This window comes from Capricornis sumatraensis, chromosome 5 (assembly GCF_032405125.1).
Source record: "Capricornis sumatraensis isolate serow.1 chromosome 5, serow.2, whole genome shotgun sequence".
Taxonomy (NCBI): Eukaryota; Metazoa; Chordata; class Mammalia; order Artiodactyla; family Bovidae; genus Capricornis; species Capricornis sumatraensis.
The window spans coordinates 26,878,143-26,901,097 of record NC_091073.1 but is presented as its reverse complement, the minus strand read 5'-3'; the positions used below and the strand labels follow the sequence as shown (position 1 = coordinate 26,901,097).

The window sequence follows — 22,955 nt, the reverse complement described above, 5'->3', positions numbered from 1 at the left end:
ATTATAGTCAGTACCTACTTTGTCTGTAAAGTGGTTTGTCTTTTAATTGTGCTTAGTACAGCTTTTCTAATCAGACAGAGCAAGTATTAAATTGTCAAGTATCAACCAATTTAGAGTTGAAGAAAAGTGTCCAAGTTAATCACATCAGTCCTATAAGTAAAAAGAACACTAAATAAAGAAGGACATAGTCTCATTTGTTGCAAACCTGGCTTTGTATTCCTTTATTTCCAGGGCTGCCTTAGAGAGGGAGGAGAATGAATATGATACTTGGTCCATTTCAGGTTCATCCCTGCACTGTGCTTGCAGCCCCATTATTTAGTGCTGTTATGTTACTTTGCATTTGGGGGTGGTTTTAAAAATCTTAACCCAGTAGTTGATTGAAGAAGTGATACATTAATAAAGTGTTTTTAACACTCAGGGCCTATTCTGTTACCTTAATTAATTTGAAAAGCTGCCTCCCCACCATGTGGTGGAGCAGTTTTAGCCAGGAGCTGGGAATGAAGAAGGGAAAGAACTTTCAGAGACATGAAGAAGTGTTTCTGAAATAAGAAAATGGGGGAAAGTGCATGCTTATAGCTGTAGGAGGGAAGGAAGTAGTTCTAAAGGGTAGGGGGAAAAGCTGGGATCATGTTTTCTAAAGAAAATGTTTCTGTATTTTGTCATTGTTTTTTAGGGTCATTGTGTTTTTTAGGGTCATTCTTTCTGGTACTGATGAGGCCTTCTTTCAGTTTGGAGGCATGTCACATGTATGTGTTGGCAAATGCAGCATTATTTTCAATTGGGAAATTGACACAAATAGCTGTTTCATAGAATCATAAGTCTTTAAGCTCATGAAAGCTCTTGGGGATCACCTCATTGAAATTCCTTCTTTACACTCCACTGTAGAGATAAAATGTCCAAGGCTCATTCAAGTTAACTTGCCATCAGTTGCACAGTTCTGTGAAATAGCCAAAACTAGAACTATGGTTTTCTTATTCTTAGTGTACAGTTCACAGTCTTTCTATATAATTGTCCAAAGTAAAATTCTTTAATTCATAATTTGTTAGATGTATTATTTATTCTTTTCTCTAATTTTAGCCTGAATATTTGCATATGATTTTATAAAGCTCTACATGATGCAGGGCAATGAAAGCATTTGCATTAAAACCTAAGGTATGCTTTTTCTAATTTGAAGGTATTCATTTCATGTTAGACAGTCCTCAAATTTTATTCTGATTATTAGGTACTCACTGTTGTAAGACAGGAAAATATAAAACCTCAAATGATATTTTGGATTAAAATGTGTTCTGTCTTCTTTTTAAAAATACACCATAAACATTATCAAAATTTGAGATTGTCAGATAAGTGACTTTTCCTAATAGTTCTTCTGAAAAAGGATGAATGATAATTAGAAGGAAAAGTAACAAATCAGTGTCATAGCCAGCTCTAAAATTCTTTGATTATGTAAACTTTGAGTTTGTCTGAGTCTTCTTTCTTATTGCACTTCACTCTTTGTTAAAAACACTTGATCACTTGATGCCTTAAAATACAAGAGTCATTTTCAAACTGGTGTCAGCTCAATCTATTTTTTTAGTAGAAAACTTATGAAGAACTGCAATATGTAAAGAAAGCTTACATTTGGAAAAGTAAGATGGGCCTTTTCTCACTTTCATTTTTAAATCCAAGCAACCCTTTCTACGTTCTCCATATATATTTCTTCATCATCTAAGGACTTTAATGAAGGCCAGTAGACAAACCTTCAAATTTAGAGAATAATTATATGTTCTTAGCATGTAGAAAAATTATATGTAGGCAGAGAAATGATAAAATAAAAATATTTAGCTCATGTTAAATATGTTAAAAACTAGAAATGTGTTTAACTTTCAACTGTCAGAACTGACAAATATATCTGGTACTCACATAGGCTCAAGCTGGCACTGCAGTCATCAGAGTTAAATAGTCTTGGGTTTCTGAAATGGTGAGAGAAAATTTTTATGTTGTAAATGTTATTCTATGTTTTGCTGTGTTGATGGGTACACATCTTAAATAGCAAAGAAATTAGTGAAGTAATTCTTAACACTGCTCTTAGTGAGCATTCTTGGAATTTTTCTTGTAAAATTTAGAATATGATTTTAAATTTATGGGATGAAATCAATAGCTAGTAGAGCAAGAAAAAGATAATTATTTTCTGCAGCTACATAGAAATATGAGTACACAGTGCTTTATTTTGGGTTGAAGATGATTTGTCAGGGCCTCATCAGCTGGTTCAACTTGCTCAAAATTAAAAACAGACAATTCAGAAGGCTAAATTTACTCAGTAGTTTATTTCTAAATTATTACTATTATGATTGTTACTACTACTACACTACTGCTGCTGCTGCTGCTAAGTCGCTTCAGTCGTGTCTGACTCTGTGTGACCCCATAGACGGCAGCCCACCAGGCTCCCCCGTCCCTGGGATTCTCCAGGCAAGAACACTGGAGTGGGTTGCCATTTCCTTCTCCAACGCATGAAGGTGAAAAGTGAAAGTGAAGTTGCTCAGTCGTGTCTGACTCTTCACGACCCCATGGACTGCAGCCTTCCAGGCTCCTCCACCCATTGGATTTTCTAGGCAAGAGTACTGGAGTGGGGTACCATTGGCTTCTCTGACTACTACTACTGTAGTAATATCTCAGGAATTCTGTCATCAGGATATCTTTTTCATTTTTAAATGATTGTTTATTATTTACTTTGTAAGAGGAGATATGCATTTTAGGGAAATTGGCCTCGTATGTGTGTTACGACAAATATTCTTACATGCTTAATGAACAGTTGATCCATATGTAAGTAAACAACCAAAAATATTATTCAAGAAATAACAAGGAGTGGAGTGAAGGCAAAAGAAAACTGTTGAATATGCTAATTAGGTTTAGACGGAACAGTGAAAATAGAAGTAAGGGCTCCTGATACTTATTTTACACTTTCAGGTCTGCCATAAAGCTTTGTCATTTCCAAAATGGAAGGCCTCAAGACAGATAATTATAATTTTAATTTTTAAAAATATGAAATATGACATTTGTAAATATTCAGCTTTACTTCATCATTTTTACTTACCTATCTTTGAACCACCATGAAAACTAGTTCTAGATACTGAAGTTTTTCTCAAGCCTTGAAAAAAAAATGTTATTCAAGAATTAGTAATTGAATATATATTGACTCTTCAGCAGTCTTGTTCTGTTCTGTATTTTCTGTGGATGACATGTTATAGGTTTCCTTATCACCTCTCCTCCTGGCTATGTCAAGTATTCTAATTTTAGTTCAAAGTTAAATATGTTGGTAACTTTATTTTCTATCGTTTTATTTGGTAGATATTAGAAATTAGAAGAGAAATATTAAATTATTATAACATCATATTAGCAAATCGTGCACACATTTAAAACCAAAGACCATGCATTTTTTGTGTTTCTTCTCTCTTCTTCTGTAAGCATAGTGAAGATTCCTTGAGAAATCAGTTAAAGATTTATTCAGGGATTGTTGACTGCAATCATTTCACAAGATGGCTTCAGGTCACTGGGAGAAAGAAGTATTTTCTTCCCTTCAGGGTCAAGGACCAAGTTACAGATGGCTGGTAAAACCCATGATATGTTTTGACAGTATTTGGTAGTGGACTGAGTCTTTACAAATTGTTCCCATAATTGCTCATAAATAGCTTTTTTCCCTCCTAAAAACTCTAGATATTTTTAAGTATTACCATCTTTAGTAATTTCCAGTGTAGTGATGATTATGGTTCCATGAACTTTGGCTTTTTGTACCTGATATTTAACACTCCCAAAGGCCAAGCCTTGGCCCTACTCCATGACAGAGCATCGTTTGCTTATGGTCACATTTTCTCCTGAAACAAAGCAACTGATTTTTTTCCCTCTTAACATTAAAATTGTCACTTGAAGAATCGGAGAATCACTTGGGAATTTAAAGGAATTAGTTATTGGATCATTCAGAAAATGGTAACATCTTTCTTACCTGTTTCTCTGACATCCAAAGATAATTGTCTTTTATTCAGCCAGTATTTTGTGGATTAGTAGGTCACATAATCTCTGATTTTTAGGTGCTTCAAATGTGAAAAGTCATGGTGATGTCTTCCTAATTGAGCTTGTTATTATAAAAGAGGCCATGGATTGGCCTTACAACTTGACATTGCCTTTTTTTTGCTTATCAGATCTCGTATGAGTTTTCCTATTTCAGTTCTGAGTGAAAATAGCAAATCTCTCCAAGATTTGGTCCACTCTGTCAGTTTTTCTAAGAAATACTTCAATATGCTCTAAATCTACAGTTACAGTAAGTGGCATTGGCTAGTGATTTGATTTGAGAATTGAGACCATGGTCTGGATTTACTCTTTATGCATTAACACAGGTCAAATGGACAGGGACTGCATTTTAAGTCAGTAATGGAAGGCTGAAGGCTGTTTTAAACCAATCATATCAGTTTTACCCATGACTGATTGATCCCTAGAGGCAGAGCCCTGTAAGCATTTCTCCTACATGAATGGACTCTATAGAGCCTGGAGTTTCATTCATAAAATGGAGACTGAAAGGAAAAACATACAGACACACACACACATACACACTCTGACTCTCTGGAATGTCCATTTATACAGAGCTGAAGGGTGTAGTGTTCCATCAGCTGCTGCTTTTGCCAGTTGACTGGAAGTAATGATTAATGCTCATTGGTCCTGCCTGCATGTAACCTGACACTATTTATGGCCGTGCAGTGTTCATAATGTATAGTGAACGGAGAAGACAGCATTCTCAAATCAGAAACATAAACAGGAACTGGTGGGTCTGAATTCCATTCAAATATGTCATTTCAGCCACACAGTGTTTGTCTAACTTGGATTTTACAGGCAGGAAAGGGGGAAGGGAGGGATAGTTGGCTTGTGAGCTGTACTAGCATGAAAAAAGGGAATTAGAATGGGGAGGGGAGTGCACTTTTTTAGGGTGGGATTTTTAGTTTCTTTTTCAAGAAAATGACCACGATGCTTAGGCCCAGAAATGCTTATTCCAAGTGGGTGAAATGAATATACAACTGTCTTCGTGTGTGCAACTTAAGATTTGCAATTAAATGAGACAGTTTAAGGATGTACATTTGAATCTCTCCCTGTGTGTGTGCTTCCTAAAAGTGAATAAGGGAGGGAAGATAAATGTATTTTTTTACGAGTGTATATATCTGAGTACATATTTTTAGGTTTAGAATATTGTTACAGAATTTTTTATACTCTATCCTTTAGGGACTTAATTACTTAATAGTTTAGAGAAAAAGGAGACTTTATATTTCATAAAATATTTTTACCTAACGTGTGTAATTTAATGGAAACGTTTTCAAGGAATTTTTGTCAAATTAAATAGCTGATTATTTTTGTTATCTTGTATGTGCATTTTCTATTGAATTGCTTCTAATACAGTCTTGGAAATTTTACAAAGACAGCCATTCAAAGGTACATGTGAAAAACAGAGCAAGGCAAAACTAAAAGAATGGCATGCATGTGTCATTGTGATGGATTTAGTGTTCTCTGAAGTTTAGAAAAGTATCCTTAAACATTCCATTCTGCTAACACTTCCACTCAGTGTGGGCGCTCACAGTTCACTGTTTTCATTCACTTGTTTTTATTATTCTTAGTGTTAAAAAATAAAACCACCCACTTTGTATGACACTGGAAACATTCTACTAAACCCTGGACCTGTTAGCTGCTTACTACTGGTGTCATTTTGTTACCTCCTTTGTCCTCAGTTGCGTCATTCATAGAAAGGGACAAATGATCCCTATACCTTTGGTGTTTTTGTGCAGCAGTCCATGGGGCCGCAAAGAGTTGAGCGACTGAGCGACTGAACTGAACTGACTGAAGGATTCAATATGACTATGCTTGTAAAATGCTAAACTATTAAGGGTGCAGGTGATTATAATAAGGATTTCTATTGGTATGATTTTTATCTTCTAGAGATTTCCTCAAAGATTGTTGCTAGTTCTTGAATGAAATGCCACTGTTATATGTAACATTTACAAATACACTTTGGTGCTAAAGGATAAGACAGAATAGAGATATACTTACGTTAAAACAATCATGTTGTGTATGGCCAATAAGATACTGTAGTATTAGGGTGTTTCTAATGTAGTGAAACAATCCTACTCAACTTATTACTAGGACTACCTGTGTTCAAAGCAAATAGAAAAAATCATCTGAATATTGTGATGATCCAAGGAGAAATGAAAGTGAGAGGACAATTCATGGTGTATTTGTCTCAGATCACGTGGATTCCAGAAAGGGAACAATTCAGTATTGAAGCTCATCATAAAAAATTCCCCCACCTCAGAAACTTTTTTGTGGCTTGTTTGGGCAACTAATGGTATCTTTTCTTTTAAACTTCTACTAGTTGTCAGAGTACAGTAATATATAATATTATAAATAGTCAAAGTTAAAATTGTACTTATTTGATGTAACTGTATTTCCTATCATTTCAGCTTTATTTTCAACTCTTAACAACGAAACCTCCACAGGCTTATAAAACTTGTAAAACAGTGAGCCAGCTAAATCACAATAAGCCAATCCTGTTTGAACGTGGTTGTTATTTGTGTAGGATATTGTCTTCACCCTAAAATCAGGTGCTTCCAAGAGAAGTTTGTGGTAAAAGTCTATGCTGTTATTTAAGATTATGTTGTTATTGTTCAGTCACTCAGTCATGTCCTACTCTTTGCGACCCCATGGACTGCAGCATACCAGGCTTCCCTGTCCTTTAGTTCTTTTAAATTATGTAGGCTTTAAGTTTTAAAAGCATCTGACTGCAGATAACTGCTTTATGCTTTTTTTTTTTTCTTTTTTAAAGCTTTGCAAACACTATTCTGGGCATACAAAGACTGACATAGTTCTCTTTCTGTCCTCAAAGTATGTCATCAGTAGATTCAATACATCTGAACTGTGACAAAAGAAATATCTCTGCAGATTTTACAGTATTTATTTTTACAGTTTACTAAAAATCCTAATGACAAATTTCCCATCTAAGAGTGAATGAAGTAAAACTCCAGCTTTCCTGCCTTCTTCACATGAGTTTCAATGACTAAGTTGTTACATTCACATACAGATTTTGTGAGTGACAACAGATACCTCTTATAAAACTTGACTTTCTAGCCATCACACTTGATTTCGCCATACTTTAATTCAAACATACTGATACTGGGCTTTATTTTTAGAACTAATTATTTTCAGGTTTGTTCCATAATAGAAAGATTGTATGGGTGTAAAAAAAAAAAATTCTCACATTAGCATCTTTTTCAGGGAACTTCATAAAATATGGTTTCTTGATCACCTATAAAAATCTATTCATGTGCAAGTGGATATGCAGAGTCAAAGGATGATACACTAGTATGTATGTGAATAGTTTTGCTTTTAAATACATCCTTACGAAGTTTATGTTATTTACGTACCCTGGAAAACCTTTGGATTTTAAATGTTAAACTGTGAGTTTGCCAGGAAATGAGTAGAAACAAAAAAATTAAATTTAAGACAGACAAAACTTAGGCAAGATCTGTCATAATACTCATGTTTCTTGAATGAAATTGATGCCATTAGTTCTTGGTACAACTCAATATTTTTTTGGTAAATGTTTTTACAAAACTTATTTAAACTCCTATGTTTACATTGAAATACGCACACACACAAACGTATTTCTCACCAAGTACCTGTTAATTTCTGATGTATGTCAATACACTCATTTTGGCCCTTTGCTTTTAATGTGCCAAATTTTCCACTGTCATCATTATACATTAAACAAATTTAGGTGGACTTGATTTTCTCACATCACCTCCTCAAGGAGTTAGTTAACTGTGTAAACAATCCATCCTTGCATTGCACACTGATATGAAAGTAAAAATCACATTAAAATACAACATCCAATGTATTCCTATTTTACTGAGATTTCTCATTTACTCTTTGAGATTTGTATGCTTAATTAAGTTATCACACCAATTATTTTTTTCAGGAATTTAACTACAAGCATCAAATGAAAGCAAGGTGCTTTCCCCTCTTAAATAGAATTTGCAATCTGGAGGGTTTTCAGGTTTGTACACTGCTGCTGCTGCTGCTAAGTCACTTCAGTCGTGTCCGACTCTGTGTGACCCCATAGATGGCAGCCCACCAGGCTCGCCCATCCCGGGGATTCTCCAGGCAAGAACACTGGAGTGGGTTGCCATTTCCTTCTCCAGTGCATACACTATTTGATAACAAACAGTTTCAACACATTGTAGGGATATCTCATACAAATGTGGCAGATAGTTGCTCTCTGATCTGGCCTGTTCAGCTCCTAGAAATTTTAGGCAAACCATGCCCTGAAGAGGAAGCTTCATTCTGGACTACAGGGTAGCACTTAGGCAAACCAGAAAAGTGCCTGGCAGATGCCAACTGCACTTTGTGAGCAGGTCTTCGGCAAAGCCTCCCAAATCAGTATTATATTTCCCACTACAGCTGTAAAATGCAAGTCAAGAAACAGAAACGGAGTTTTTAGTTTCGTACCTTCGCATCTTTATTAAAGGAAATTTTACCAGTATTAATAAAGGGGAAGATTAATCAAATGAGGTAGTTTAGGGTGTTAGTTTACTCTTAACTTCCCCCCACAGTGTTTAGGGCATTAAAATAACAACCGTGTTTTGCTGCTTTGAGTTTTTGCAGCATATTAGATCAGCTTTCATCACCATGAACTTATCTGTGACAAATTTTAAGCAGTTTAGTTTCTGCAAGCTGATTTGGCTGTGTCTTTATGACATGCTCTTTGATCCATAAGTTTCAAAATTTAAAAAAATTATTTATCCTAAATTAAATAGACATGATTCAATTTACAGACTGAATTTAAAATTTTTTAAATGAAAGTCCAAATGTAGCAACAAATATTGGGGTATAATACTATAAAAAGGAAGCTTAAAAGAAGTACCTCCAAATATTTTGAAAATATAATGGAGCATCTCACTTAAACCTTATACGTCATAAATTTATAATGAATTTAAATCAATATTTTAAATATCACAGGTTAATATATTTATGAAGAATATTATGAGTAAGCATATGAATAAGCAGTGTCAGCCATCTCAGTAGATACCTTCTATAAGAATAGAAAATTAAGATACAAAAATAATTTTGATACATAATTACTTTTTGTTGTAAGTACTGTGGTTCCCATACTTTAAATACTTATGAGAGTCACTTAAAAATAGATTCTGTTAATAATAAGTACCTTGTATTAAATTCTTAGTGTTCTCAGAAACTGGGCATAATGTTACCCATGTTGCTGCTGCTAAGTCGCTTCAGTCGTGTCCGACTCTGTGCAGCCCCATAAATGGCAGCCCACCAGGCTCCGCCATCCCTGGGATTCTCCAGGCAAGAACACTGGAGTGGGTTGCCATTTCCTCCTCCAATGCGGGAAAGTGAAAAGTGAAAGTGAAGTCACTGAGTCATATCCAACTCTCAGCGACCCCATGGACTGCAGCACACCAGGCTCCTCCGTCCGTCCGTGGGATTTTCCAGGCAAGAGTACTGGAGTGGGATGCCATTGCCTTCTCCTAATGTTACGCATGGCTTGTTCCATATAGTCTTATCTTTGAAGGAAATCACTGTGATTCCCATTTTACAGATGTGGAGGTTGAGAGAGATGTTAAATAACTAACAAAATGTTTTGCTCCCACAAAACATCAGAATTAAGATTTCAAAACCAGGTCTCTTAGATGACAAGGTATATGTTTGTAATCACTGCCATACTAATGGTCCTAAGATTATAATTATAGATGCATATCAAGACAGTGTAAATAAGGAGTCATCTTAACATTTGTGCATAGGCTAAACTGCAGCTTATGATTGTCACTGAATTATAGAAGTTTTATTTCATAAATAAATATAAATGAATATGTATGAAATGCCTCCATTCCCTGCTACAAAACGTTTGCCTTTGAAGTCGCCACTTGGCTAGTTTGGATCTGAGTTGAGCATTTAGCAAAAGTTAAAATGTAATGCCAAACTTCATTGGTTGGATTTTTTATTAGATAAGGTAGAAATGAAAGCAGCAGGCAATTTAATTAGCAGTAATTTTTCTGGGCAAGTCATTACTTTGATGAACTTCAGAGCAATGTTTATGGCTCCTAATTAACCATGTTAGTCATTTGATTGAATAATCACTTTGGAAATGTTTCTACAATTTGATTAGAGTCTGACCCACTCTGATGGTCATAAATTAACTGATATCACTTTAGGATAACATGACTTTAGTTACTTTAGGGAAATAAACTCCTCTTAACCATATATTTTCAGGCTTCTCTTTTCTGTATAAAGGACGCTGAATTTAAAGACAGACCGAATTTAGACAATGCAGCCAAGTGTCTCAATTTCAAGAGCTAGATGTTAATTTTATTTACCCTGAGGTATAATAAATAGTATAAGAACTGGCATAAACACAAATATATTCTTACAGATACATTTTTTTTCTAAATTGCTGTTTGATGCTTTTTTTTTTTAGAACTTAGATTATAAGTTGAGCCTTTGGAAATGTAATGGAAGCCTGGCATCAGGTGTATTTTATGTCATTAATTTATGGTGAATTTTAAATTAGTATACTGTAAACATCATAGATTAATAAGGAGAATTTATGAAGAATATTAAAGCACAGCAGAAAACAAATTGTCCAGTTCAGTAAATACCTGAGTGTTAGTGAAATTACACATTGAATCCTATCTTTGATGTCCAATGTCTAGTTTTCCGGAATATGCTTATTTTGTGTGATATTGGAGTACTTTTATAAACTGGCCTTTCAACTTTCTCAGACATGCTTGAACTTTTTTTCTCCCCCTCTGGGGAGGAAGGGCTACATTTAATCCCTCTTATATATAATAGAGTTTAACCTGTATGTTTTCTAGCTGCCTCCAGAGCCAGCCAGCTGTTTTGCAGCCACACTCCAGCTGTGCAGCAGTCAGTAAAAGTATTTTGTGGCAGGGTGTCAACATCAGTTCAACAAAATGCTTGCCTCTAAACAGCTGCTGAACTGATGGCAGAGTCATTAACACAGTCCCTTCCAGGCCCAGCTGCATGAGGGACCTTATGCCTTGGCAATAAATCAAAATAACATTAAACATTAATTTGAAGTACCATTGGTTAAGAAGTTGGGATAAAATAGATTGCTAATTATTTGGTGACCCAGAAGATCAGCTCCATTGCAACTTTATTATAAGCACTGATATCAGAAAACAAGGTTTAACCTTGCCTTTTATAGGGTTGGAACTATAAACTATATAATACTTTAAAGAAGGCACAGCACAATAAAATGTTTGAAAATGAGTTTGACACTATTTTCAGCTTGTAAACTATTGATTGCTAGATGCTTTTCAATGTTATTGCTATTAGGGATCGCCATTAAGATGTTTTTGACTAAGATCTTATAATGTATGCTTTTTTTCTGTGAAATGATATCTCATATTTTGGTTGACATTTATCACCAGGCAGATTTTTAGAAAATCAGATAGACTTTACAAATGGAACATTCAAGGCCTAAAAAGAATGACATGTGGGCTAAATAATAGTCATTATCTATTATAGCATGAAAGTTTATAGACTGATAAGAGCCTTTAGATTCCAGTTCACTTAAATGCTATTACTTGTTCAGAATTACTACAAGGGGTGGACGGTTGTATTCTTATATTAAATAGCAGCCTGTCATATATTTTAAACATCTAATTTTGTATGTGCTTAGTTGCTCTGTCATGTCTGACTATTTGTGACCCCATGGACTGTAGCCCGCCAGGCTCTTCTGTCCATGGGGATTCTCCAAGTAAGAATCCTGGAGTGGGTTGCCATGCCCTCCTCCATGGGGTCTTCCCAACCCAGGGATAGAACTCGGGTCTCCCGCATTGCAGGCAGAGCCACGAGGGAAGCCCCTCTTTTTTTGTATATGTTTATTTTTGTAAATGTTGCTTTAAAATCTTTAGTAATTCATACAGAAGATAGAATCAACGTAATCATGTTTATGCATTTCTATGGAAACTGTATATGTTATATTCAGATTTGGACCCAGGTTTTAGGTACCTAAAAACTTATAAAATGTGGAACCTGAAAGAAAAAGTAAATGAAATGGCATATACAAAATTAGGCTTAAGGTCTCAGCAGCACTTTTGCAAGTGGAGGGTCTTGAGGTTGAACCTTCAGTCTTCACCCTAAATTGACCTCTGTTTATGTGAGTGAGCTTCCAAATTCAGAGTCAAAGAAGAGCAGACTCAGATAACATGTGACCCAGTCCTCTATTTTATATAAACTTAGAAAATGGCTCATCTAAAGTCATATAGCTTTATTAGTAGTAAATGAAGGACCTGAATTTTTATCTTTTGTCTCTTAAATCTGTATTTCTTTCCTTTTCTCCATATCTAGGCTGCTAAACACATTAGATACACAGCCATCACTATGACTCAAGTTTAACCATTAACCAAATTTTATTTTCTCAGGAATGAATGAAGTTGGTCATACAAGTAAGGCCTCGCTCTTAAGATAGCAATGGTGTTTGCTGTTGGATTTCTGCTGTTGGATTTTTTGCTGTTGAATTTGTTGCTGTTGGATTTCTCTTTTATAGCCTCACTGGCTTTGAATATGGCCTGTGGGCTTAACAAAATGAAAAGTCAATCTTGTTTTTGTCTGAAGAAAAAAAAATAGCAGTCATCTTACTAGGCTGAAGTAATTATAAGAGACATAACAGTTTTGTCTTTTCATCATGATTTCTAGCCAATGTTCATGAAATAAACTATGAACGAGTCTTTTATTGATCTTTGCTTTGGTTGCCAATGGGTAAGCAAATTTATCCCATACATATCCTGAAATGTCTTTTAACTCATGACGCTATTTGTTTTGAGGACTCCATCACATTTACGTGCTGTTGCACAGCCAACCTTTACTTTAGGCAGGCTGGTGTGGGTGAAACTTCGAATTCACACACCTGTTCAGGAGAATCACTATTCACCATGGTTCTCAACCTTTATGTCTCTTATGCAGGCTCCACCTGCAATGTTAACTATGTGTTGACAAGTTCCCCTCAGGAGACTCGTGTCTGTTTCTGTTACTTTCCTATCTGCACTCTGTCCACTGATAACAACATGTTTTCAGCTCCAGACTTCTCTTTGACCGATGTTGTTTCCTCTTTCAGAAGTGCCTAGCTGCCACTCCATTTATATGAGGCAAGAAGGCTTCCTGACTCATCCCAGCAGAACAGAAGTTAAGTTTTTCATTATTGAAATTCTTGTAAATACTTGTTAACATAATCAGCCATCCTCAGGATGCTGTCACATTATCATGGTATACAGGAAAAATCACTTAGGTCCACTAAACCATTGTTTTAAAATTTTTGAAGTAAAAGGAAGATTTTTCGGGTGATGATCTCTTATATTTTGTTAACATGAGTCATGTGCATATAAACAGCTGATAAATGAATTTCTCTGTTCTTTTTTGCCAACAACCATATCCTTTTAAAATAGAGCATGTGCTTTATAGATCACCCACCTTACTGCTGTCTGCCGAAATGTATCTTCAAGGAATTTTCAGTTTTGCTTGAGAGAGCTAAGTCATTGTGTTGAGATAAAATGCAGTTGATTTAAATCCATTCACATTTAAACATCCTGGATTTTACATTTTGGGACAAGTAATTGTTAAGCCTCACATAAGAGGCTTAGAAAAGATGTTTTTCTCATGGATGTGTTACAGTAACTGCGGTGGGAAAGTTTTGTTCTAATGGGCATGATATTTGCAAGATCATGTATGAAAGTTCCTTTATCGTGATAGACTAACCTTTAAAGTATTTCCTGAATTATGTGCACAGTCCTTGATGTCAACAGTCTGTGTTTTCAGTGAAATGACTTGGATCCATCTTCTAGGTTGAGTCTAACATTGTTTGTTTTGCATAAATGATATCAATAGAAGTTAACCGCTGTGTTTAAAGGATAGTAAAATGAGATGGAAAATCCAGAATATATGAGACCGAAATATTTCACAAATGCAATTTAATTGTTGTTGTTGTTATTATTATGTACCTACCACAGAGACCAATACTTATGAGAAATAAAACTGTGACTAAATTATGTGAAATTTCTTCCTAGTAATTAAAGATAATAGCAATTAAATGAAAGTCCCACAGTCAAGGATATTTGGGGGAGAAAATGATTGTAGAAAGCCATCAATTTATTTTGCATTTTTCCTAAGGATTTAGCAATAAAGGAAAATTCTTTTTTTTTTTTTAATCTGACTTGTCTATTGAAGATGAAATCATGAGAAGGTTAATGCCAATAAATATTTCTGTAAAGGAGTGAGGGGGTAAACTGTATTTGTTTCAGTTCATCAGGATCATAATGCAATATAAATGTCAGTAATTCTCATCTGTTTGAATAAGGAAACTTGGAAGAAAACAAAAAAGAAGATAATCTGTTTTACATAGCAGGTTTGCCAGTGTTTACATGAGCATTATTGGGTTAGTAATAATATATATAGCTAACTTTCATGTATTACCATGTGCCAGTCACTGTTCTGAAGTTGCATATATTGAACCATTCAATCCTTACAACAGCCCTATAAGATAGTTGGTTTATTATCATTCCCATTTTATAGATGAGGAAACTGAGGCACAGAGGTTAAATAATCCGTCCAAGGTCACAGAGTGGAAAAGCGGAGAAGTCCTTTTCTGCCTCCATTTTTGCATTCGTGGTTATATTTTGAATTGTTTGTGAGTTTTATTTCTGTTATGAATAAATGTATCCCATTTCCCCTCCACAGGCTGCATGTTTGAAAAGGGCCCCAGGCAGTTTTATGATGATACCTGTGTCGTCCCAGAGAAATTCGATGGTAGGTTTTTCGTCGTGTATCAAGTTTTGATTTCTGTAAGAGGCTGTGGAGAGATCACCCTCGCCTCTCCTGAAAGCAGTGAACATTGCTACTTAAAGATTTTCATGCTCATCACTTACAGTGCACTCAAGTCTCGCTAAACTTTACCTCTTATAAATTCCCTTTCCTTTTCCCATTAAGAAGCTTTTCTCTTTTGTCCTATGAGAGATCCCATTTTTAAAGACAGTATCGTTCTTGCTGAGCTTTATGTAGAATAAGAGAGGGCCCTTTCCATTGCCCGACTGAGTACATGCAGCTTGTTGTTTGAGATGTATTGAAAGCTGATCCTGTAATTAACAAAGCGGAGCAGAAAGCTTGCTACTGTGGACGCACAGATGACTAATGTAGCCTCTTGCCTTTTATTGTTCATGAAAAGATGCATTATGGAACACAGGAGCAACATAGCTGCCCATTTAGTTAGTGATTGTGCATCCTCTTTTTTTTTTTCCTTTGGAAGATGTTCATTACTAATGCGACATTAGTTTGTAATTGCTCCAAATGGATTTAGGAAAGCACTACCTTTTTAATATCACTTGCTGTGGCAATGAAAATGAAAACATCACCCCCACATGTTAGAAAGGGGTATGGGGTGTCAAGTTAGAGAGACTCCTCTTCTCTTGACAAAGCGCAACAGTCGGCATCTAGAAGGAGGCTTGGGTAAAAAGCGAACAGTTGATTGACTTAGTGGTTCTTCGGAGTGGTCCCATATTTCCTGCTTTGATTGTTTAACAGGAAATGAGCAGGGGCCTTCTGATTAGCTGATTGCACAAACTTTCAGGATCATGGCTGTAATGACTTGGTAGCTCTTGGGAGTTTTAATTGTCATTATTTAAACAGCAAAGGGTATGCGCAGATTGCTCCTCTATCTCTAATTAGTTGCTTGAAGACTACTTTGTTCTTGATGCTTTTGCTACTCTTAGACTTATTAGACAGAATGACCAGTCTTGGGAATATCTGTTTCCTTAGCCTCCCTTTAAACTGCTAAATTCATGCCAAGGTCATGGGTTAAATGGATCACCTTTTCAGTCTTATTCTATAATAAATGTTAGTTTTAACCTTTGAGTTTCAGAGGTTTGATGTGGGTTATTGTATTTAGCACCATTAGCAGAGTATCAGAATGCTTAAAATCTAGTTTTTTTCTCTTGAAATAAAGCAGAAAGTCTATTTTTTGGAATGACCTTCATCAGTTCCTTTCATAGTTAACTTTTTAAGAAATGACGATAATTAGTATGGGCATGTAAGGAAGAAAAACAGTTCAAAATATAGACAAGATCAGGGTATAATCTAACAGGGCAAAGACAGAGTCACACTTGTGTTTGGGAAAGCTAATTGTCTTGATTATTTTTTCCCTTTGATTTTTAAATACTTCTCAGCTTTATACTAAGAAAATATTTTGGGCAAAATAGTGTATTGGGCTTACATTTTATAAAGAACAGAGAACAAGAAGAAAGAAAATCAAAGAATTTTTTTTTTCCTTGTGCAAGGCGAATATGATCAGTCAGTTTTATAGGCAGAAGCAATGTAAAGGTTAGAACATTTGACAGTGTTTCATTCCATCTGCAAAATTATTCATTCGCCCCCATGAAAATTTCTAAATCTCAGAAGGAAAAACTAAGATAAATAAAACTTATCACTGAACAATATGAAGAGACACTTCCATATTCTATAGCTTAGACTAAAACAGCATAATGATTTTTAGCAGCTATTGAGTGAAAAATTTTACTTTGATTTTTTTAAAGTATTTTTTTCTATCATAATTTCAAAAGGTGTATTTTGTCTTCTGACCAAAGGAAAGTTTTAAAAAGCCTTTCTTTGGGTTAGTATATCACCTTAAATATATTCTGTCTAAATTGTTTCTAAGCAATTTCCCTCTGCATGAAGGAGAGAAATTCATGCATTAATAGTGATATGCTTATAGGGCCTTAGACATTCAATTCCCAATGTGACTGGTTCCACATATTTTTGAGACAGTTTGCTGGAGCTGGAAGTGTATAATCAGTAGTCATGAAACTGAGTTGTGTTTGTGTTTTCTTTTGTTCGTTTGTTTGCTTTTGGTAAAACCAAAATATCTGACCAGATTTATACCAAAGAATTGGAAACTGACACCTTTATTGCTGTAATCTATTTAATAGACTTTAACAGTTTGTATGTAGCACGAACAATCCTTTCTTGTTTAAAAATACAGATTTACAGAAAACTCTGGTGTGTTCATTTTTATGTGTATATGCACTTTTGAATTGGAGTTTCAGAAAAAGAATAACAAGCTAAACTCAAATAAGTGCAATGTAAACAAGAGATAAGGAAAAATGAGAGAATTTTCATTTGCTGCCAGCTGAGAAAAGCATGGTGGCAATATGAAGGTGTAGAAAGATGGCATGATGGTAATCCAGTATGCCTTGCATTACCCATGATATTTTCCTGATTTTTACTTAGCTCACAGAGTTTAAGCTGCTATTAAATTTGCTTTGAAACATTTGCATTTAAATTTTCAATAGTTTGTCACATGCAAATCAATTAGGTATTTATAAATTGTAGTTTGCAAATTTTAATTTGTATAAATAAAGTGCCTGGAGCTTAAAATTGATTACTCCCTCTCCACTGTTGCTTAGAGTAGTGTGTGTGTGTGTGTGTGTGTGTGTGTGTGTGTGTGTGTGTGTGTGTGTGTTAGTCGCTCAGTCATGTCCGATTCTGTGACTCCATGGACTGTATAGGCTGCCAGGCTTCTCTGTCCATGGACTTCTCTAGGCAAGAATACTGGAGTGGGTAGCCATTCCCTTCTCCAGGGGATCTTTCTGTCTCAGGAACTGAACCTGGATCTCCCACATTGCAGGCAGATTCTTTACCATCTGAGCCACCAGGGAAGCCCTGCTTAGAGTAGTAAGAGATGGCATTAGCAGTGAAGTAAAGAAGTAGGATTAGATACTATCAGTTTTAAAATGTATCTGAAGAAAAAAAAGATACAGCCTTTTTATAAGTCAGTGATATCTGTGCATTTATTTTGCCCTGTGTGCATTTATATTGACCTATGTGTAGTTAACTGTAAGTTTGCAGATTCCTGGTTTATATTCAACCATTTAACTGTGTTAAATCCCTATTTCAGTTCAGTTCAGTTCAGTCACTCAGTCGTGTCCAACTCTTTGTGACCCCATGAATTGCATCATGCCAGGCCTCCCTGTCCATCACCAATTCCCAGAGTTCACTCAAACTCACATCCATGAGTCAGTGATGCCATCCAGCCATCTCATCGTCTGTTGTCCCCTCTCCTCCTGCCCCCAATCCCTCCCAGCATCAGAGACTTTTCCAGTGAGTCAACTCTTCACATGAGCTGGCCAAAGCATTGGAGTTTCAGCTTTAGCATCATTCCTTCCAAAGAATACCCAGGACTGATCTCCTTTAGAATGGACTGGTTGGATCTCCTTACAGTCCAAGGGACTCTCAAGAATCTTCTCCAACACCACAGTTCAAAAGCATCAATTCTTCGGCGCTCAGCTTTCTCCACAGTCCAACTCTCACATCCATACATGACCACAGGAAAAACCATAGCCTTGACTAGATGGACCTTAGTCGGCAAAGTAATGTCTCTGCTTTTCAATATGCTATCTAGGTTGGTGATAACTTTTCTTCCAAGGAGTAAGCGTCTTTTAATTTCATGGCTGCAGTCACCATCTGCAGTGATTTTGGAGCCTCCCCAAAATAAAGTCTGACACTGTTTCCCCATCTATTTCCCATGAAGTCATGGTACCAGATGCCATGATCTTCATTTTCTGAATGTTGAGCTTTAAGCCAACTTCTTCACTCTCCTCTTTCGTTTTTATCAAGAGGCTCTTTAGATACTCTTCACTTTCTGCCATAAGGGTGGTGTCATCTGCATATCTTAGGTTATTGATATTTCTCCCAGCAATCTTGATTCTAGCTTGCGGTTCTTCCAGCCCAGCATTTCTCATGATGTACTCTGCATATAAATTAAATAAGCAGGGTGACAATATACAGCCTTGATGTACTCCTTTTCCTATTTGGTATTTCGAAACTCTTTTAGTTGTGGTTTAACCATTTTTAGTGATTATTTTAATATAAATTTAATAATCATAGAAACTTACACTGTTTTTAATTTAGGAGACATAAAACAAGAGCCAGGGATGTATCGGGAAGGACCCACATACCAGCGGCGGGGATCACTTCAGCTGTGGCAGTTTTTGGTAGCTCTTCTAGACGACCCTTCAAATTCCCATTTTATTGCCTGGACTGGGAGAGGCATGGAATTTAAACTGATTGAGCCTGAAGAGGTGAGTTTCATAGATTCTGTTTAGGGAAATCAGCTATGGTATAATCGAAAGACACATACTTGATTAATATACCAAAAATTCATTTTTTAATTTTAAAACTTTAAGGGAACATTTTGAATGAAAAGGTAGTCCAAAGGAAAAGAAAAAAGCAGTCACACATGTAAAATAAGAAATGAACATGTTCCAGGCTTGTTCCAGTTGAATACCATCCTATAGAATTGATGTTGAAGAAAATCAACAAGAACTTCACTGTGCATGCGTGCTAAGTCACTTCATTTGTATCTGACTCTGTAGGGCAGGGCCTGGGCCTGCTCTAAAGGTGCATCTGAGTTGGGCATGTTGGATGGTCTTTGCAAAAGAGAGGAATGTGCATCAAGTTCAACTCCTTTTAGGGAGAGAGGAATTGTTCTTGAGATTTAGAAGTTATTAATTCGATAATCTTGATTTTTGGTAGGAGGGTCGGAGAGAAACATTTAGAGAACTAAGTCATGTGTAAGAGGGCTGTAGGGGAGACACAGCTGTGGGAATAAAGGCACTCAAAGGTCACAGTGGGAAATTCTCACTCCTTAGGTGTCTCTTAGGAGACACAGACCTATAGGAATATTGTTTCCCTTTGATTAATGGTGATACCTGTTTCAGATCAGCTGGGCAGTGTACACTCCATTGGAAGGTAAGAATAAAGTTTAAAATATCACCATGATACCTAAGAAATTGCCAAAATGAGAGGACTCTGGATAGAGATACTTGGGTAAATGGAATTCCTTTCACTCTGTTCAGTTGTCTTACCCCCTTCCAACCTGCCCTTGTGTACATACAAATGGAGTATTTTCCTATAAAACTTCTCAGTTCAATGTTTATTCTTCCTGGGAGTAGCTTTAGATTTAAGGCTACTATTATTGTTACAGTGTAACCTACCAAATAGCATTTGGACCTCAGGAGAAAGGTGACATTTTATATTTATTTACACTTTTTTTTTTCTTTTTTTCTCTCTCTTTTTTTTTTTTTTTTAATTTTACTTTATTTTACTTTACAACACTGTGTTGATTTTGCCATACACTTTTAAAAGAATTTTGTCTGTGCTGGGTCTTGGTGGCAGTGCGAGTCTTCTCATGTGGTAGCTTGTCTTGTTGTGGAGCAGTGTCTCTAAAGCACAGGATCAGTGGTTGTTTGTGACACACCGGCTTTAGCTGTCCCTCAGCAGGTAGAATCTTCCTGGACCAGGAATCGAACCCAGGTGCCCCACATTGGCAGGCAGACTCTCAACCACTATGCCAGCAGGGAAGTTTAAAGGGCAAACTTTCATGAAAAGTTTGTGTCTTTTCATGAAAGATGCTTTCTCTCCTTACATTAGCTGAGAAAGCATTGGGAGACTGTAGCTAACATGGCTATGATGCATATTGGCTGTTGTATCTAAACACCCCAGAAAAGTAAAAAAAAATATCAGAGATATCTATTTTTTTAAACTCAAATTAATTCGTTTCATGTAGATTTGACATCTACAACCTAGGCTAATGGACCTATATACATCTTACGTTATCTGTGTGTCTGTGTATTCAGTTATAATCAGATAATATGTCCTAATTTGATATCCAGAAGATAAGACGATATACTTGTAAAGATTTAAGGGATTATCTGATTTGAATATGGATTGAACAAAGTATGAAATGAGAAGAACTGATGAACACAATTAAGTCTACTCCAGGTTATATCAATGAGAGGTTATGTTTCCATTTTCTTTAGCCCCACACCAAGTATACACAGATACATGCATACATACCTACCCACATACAGAGGGCTCAGGTTCAAAACCGTAAGTATCCATTATCAAGTATGGGCTAAATGTTTGGGTAGTTGAATTTTGTATTGTGTCTAAAACTTAATTTGGCTGTCAAAGGAAATTCATTTTTATGTAGATGTACTTAAATAATGTAGGTGAAAGAACCACAAAAATGTGAAGCACTAAAGATTGAGGCTAGAATCACTTAACATAAAGTAATTTGAAAGCCCGTTAAGTAATGATGAGAATATGAGCTCTTCATCTCATGAAAGATGTTAATAATCACTGCAAGAGTTGGTTCATACTAGACCTTAAGGACATCCAGCAGGGATTTATATCAGTTACTTCTGTCCATCTGTGATTAAAGTGAGCAGAAACAGAATTTTTTTATTGTTACCATGGGCTTCCCTGATAGCTCAGTTGGTAAAGAATCTGCCTTAAATGCAGGAGACCACAGTTCGATTCCTGGGTCAGGACAGGAAGATCCCCTGGAGAAGGGAAAGGCTACTCACTCCAATATTCTGGCCTGGAGAATTCCATGGACTGTATTGTCCATGAGGTTGCAAAGAGTCGGATGGCCTTCACTTCCACTTTCATTTGTTAGGATGGGGGTATGACTGAATTACATCATACTGATCCACTTAGAAGTGTAAAAATTCTTAGGCAAGTGATTAAATTCTTTATGTGTAGATTTTTAAGCTGATCGTGTTGAAACAACTAACATAGGAGACTTGACCAGGGGACCATTATGTTATATCAGCTTGTGAATAATCTCTGTGACTTTTTAATTTTTTTAGCCTAGAAGGAATACAATTATATCTGTTCTTATGACAAACTAACATTTAGATACCTTTTCTAAGCAGACTCTGAAAGTAAAAAAAGAGCTGAGGAATTCAGTGTCAGCAGACCATTTCCAAATAGTAACTAACTCCCTGGTAATAGCTAAGTAAGCACTGAACGTCTCCGAAGGCCTTTTGTTCAAAATGAAACAATCCATTTCTGATTGCTGCATTGCTCGCTGCTGCAGTTGCTTCCATCAGGCAATGACTCTGCTGTTTATGTTTAAATTTCTTCTTTGGGAAGTGTTTGTGAAATTCCTTTAGTCTCCGTGGCTCCCGGTCACCCTCTTCTTTCAATCACACAGCAGTTCTTTGAGGGTCTGTGACAGCGCAGCTCATGAAAGGTGGCTGTGAAACCATCCTTGTTGGAATGACTTTAAGTTCCACTTCTGTGTATTCCATCTTGCAGTTTAAAATGATACCGAGTGAGACTTTAGTCTTGCACTGATCATCTGCTCCATGTGTTTAGGATAACTTCACCAAGCGTATAATCTTTACCTTCTCTCTCTTTGAGATATTTGAAATTATGGGATCTTATTTTTGAATTAATCATGGGTGTCCGACTCTTTGCAACCCCATGAACTACAGCCTACCAGGCTACCTTGTCCATGGGGATTCTGCAGGCAAGAATACTGGAGTGGGTTGCCATTTCCTCCTCTGGGGGACCTTCCTGACCCAGAGATCAAACCCACGTCTCTTACATCTCCTTTATTCACAGGTGGGTTTTTACTACTAACGCCACCTAAGTAGAAGTCTTTTGGTAATATTCAAGATTGTTGAGCTGGAAGACTTATCGAGAAGTCTGAGAGCCAGGCCCAAGTTGTGGTTTCTAGGTTTACTGTTGCATATTCAAGCATGATTTTTAAAAATAAATTGAATAATATTAATAATTGAACAATAACATTGTCCTATTTAATTCATTTGACAATAAGGGTAACTGCTATGGTGCTACAGAGGTCTTTCCACTCTCCTCATTGACAGCCAACGTTTTCATTTGAAAGAATGTTATATAGAAGTTACTAAAAGTATTGTCACCGTTGTACACGCTCCATGTTGAAAATGGTCCTTTGGCCGGATGTAGTGGTGATTGTGATGGGTCATTCGTGAGGGCTGGATGGACTTTCTTAGTTGCTGGATGGTCTAACCTGTCCTGGAAGTTTTTATGTT

At 36.2% G+C, this 22,955-nt stretch overlaps 1 protein-coding gene across 7 annotated transcripts in view; it reads left to right on the top strand.

The window, feature by feature from the left end:
• Window positions 1-22,955, top strand: part of ETV1 (ETS variant transcription factor 1) — a 92,701-nt gene that overhangs the window by 62,254 nt on the left and 7,492 nt on the right. For 6 of the 7 annotated variants that reach the window (XM_068972580.1, XM_068972582.1, XM_068972579.1 and 3 more), the window contains 3 exons: window positions 13,166-13,232; window positions 14,780-14,850; window positions 19,003-19,172. In XM_068972580.1, coding sequence (XP_068828681.1) covers window positions 13,166-13,232; window positions 14,780-14,850; window positions 19,003-19,172 — 308 coding nt within the window. The remainder of the gene's footprint in view (window positions 1-13,165; window positions 13,233-14,779; window positions 14,851-19,002; window positions 19,173-22,955) is intronic. The other variant, XM_068972581.1, reaches the window with a different exon arrangement.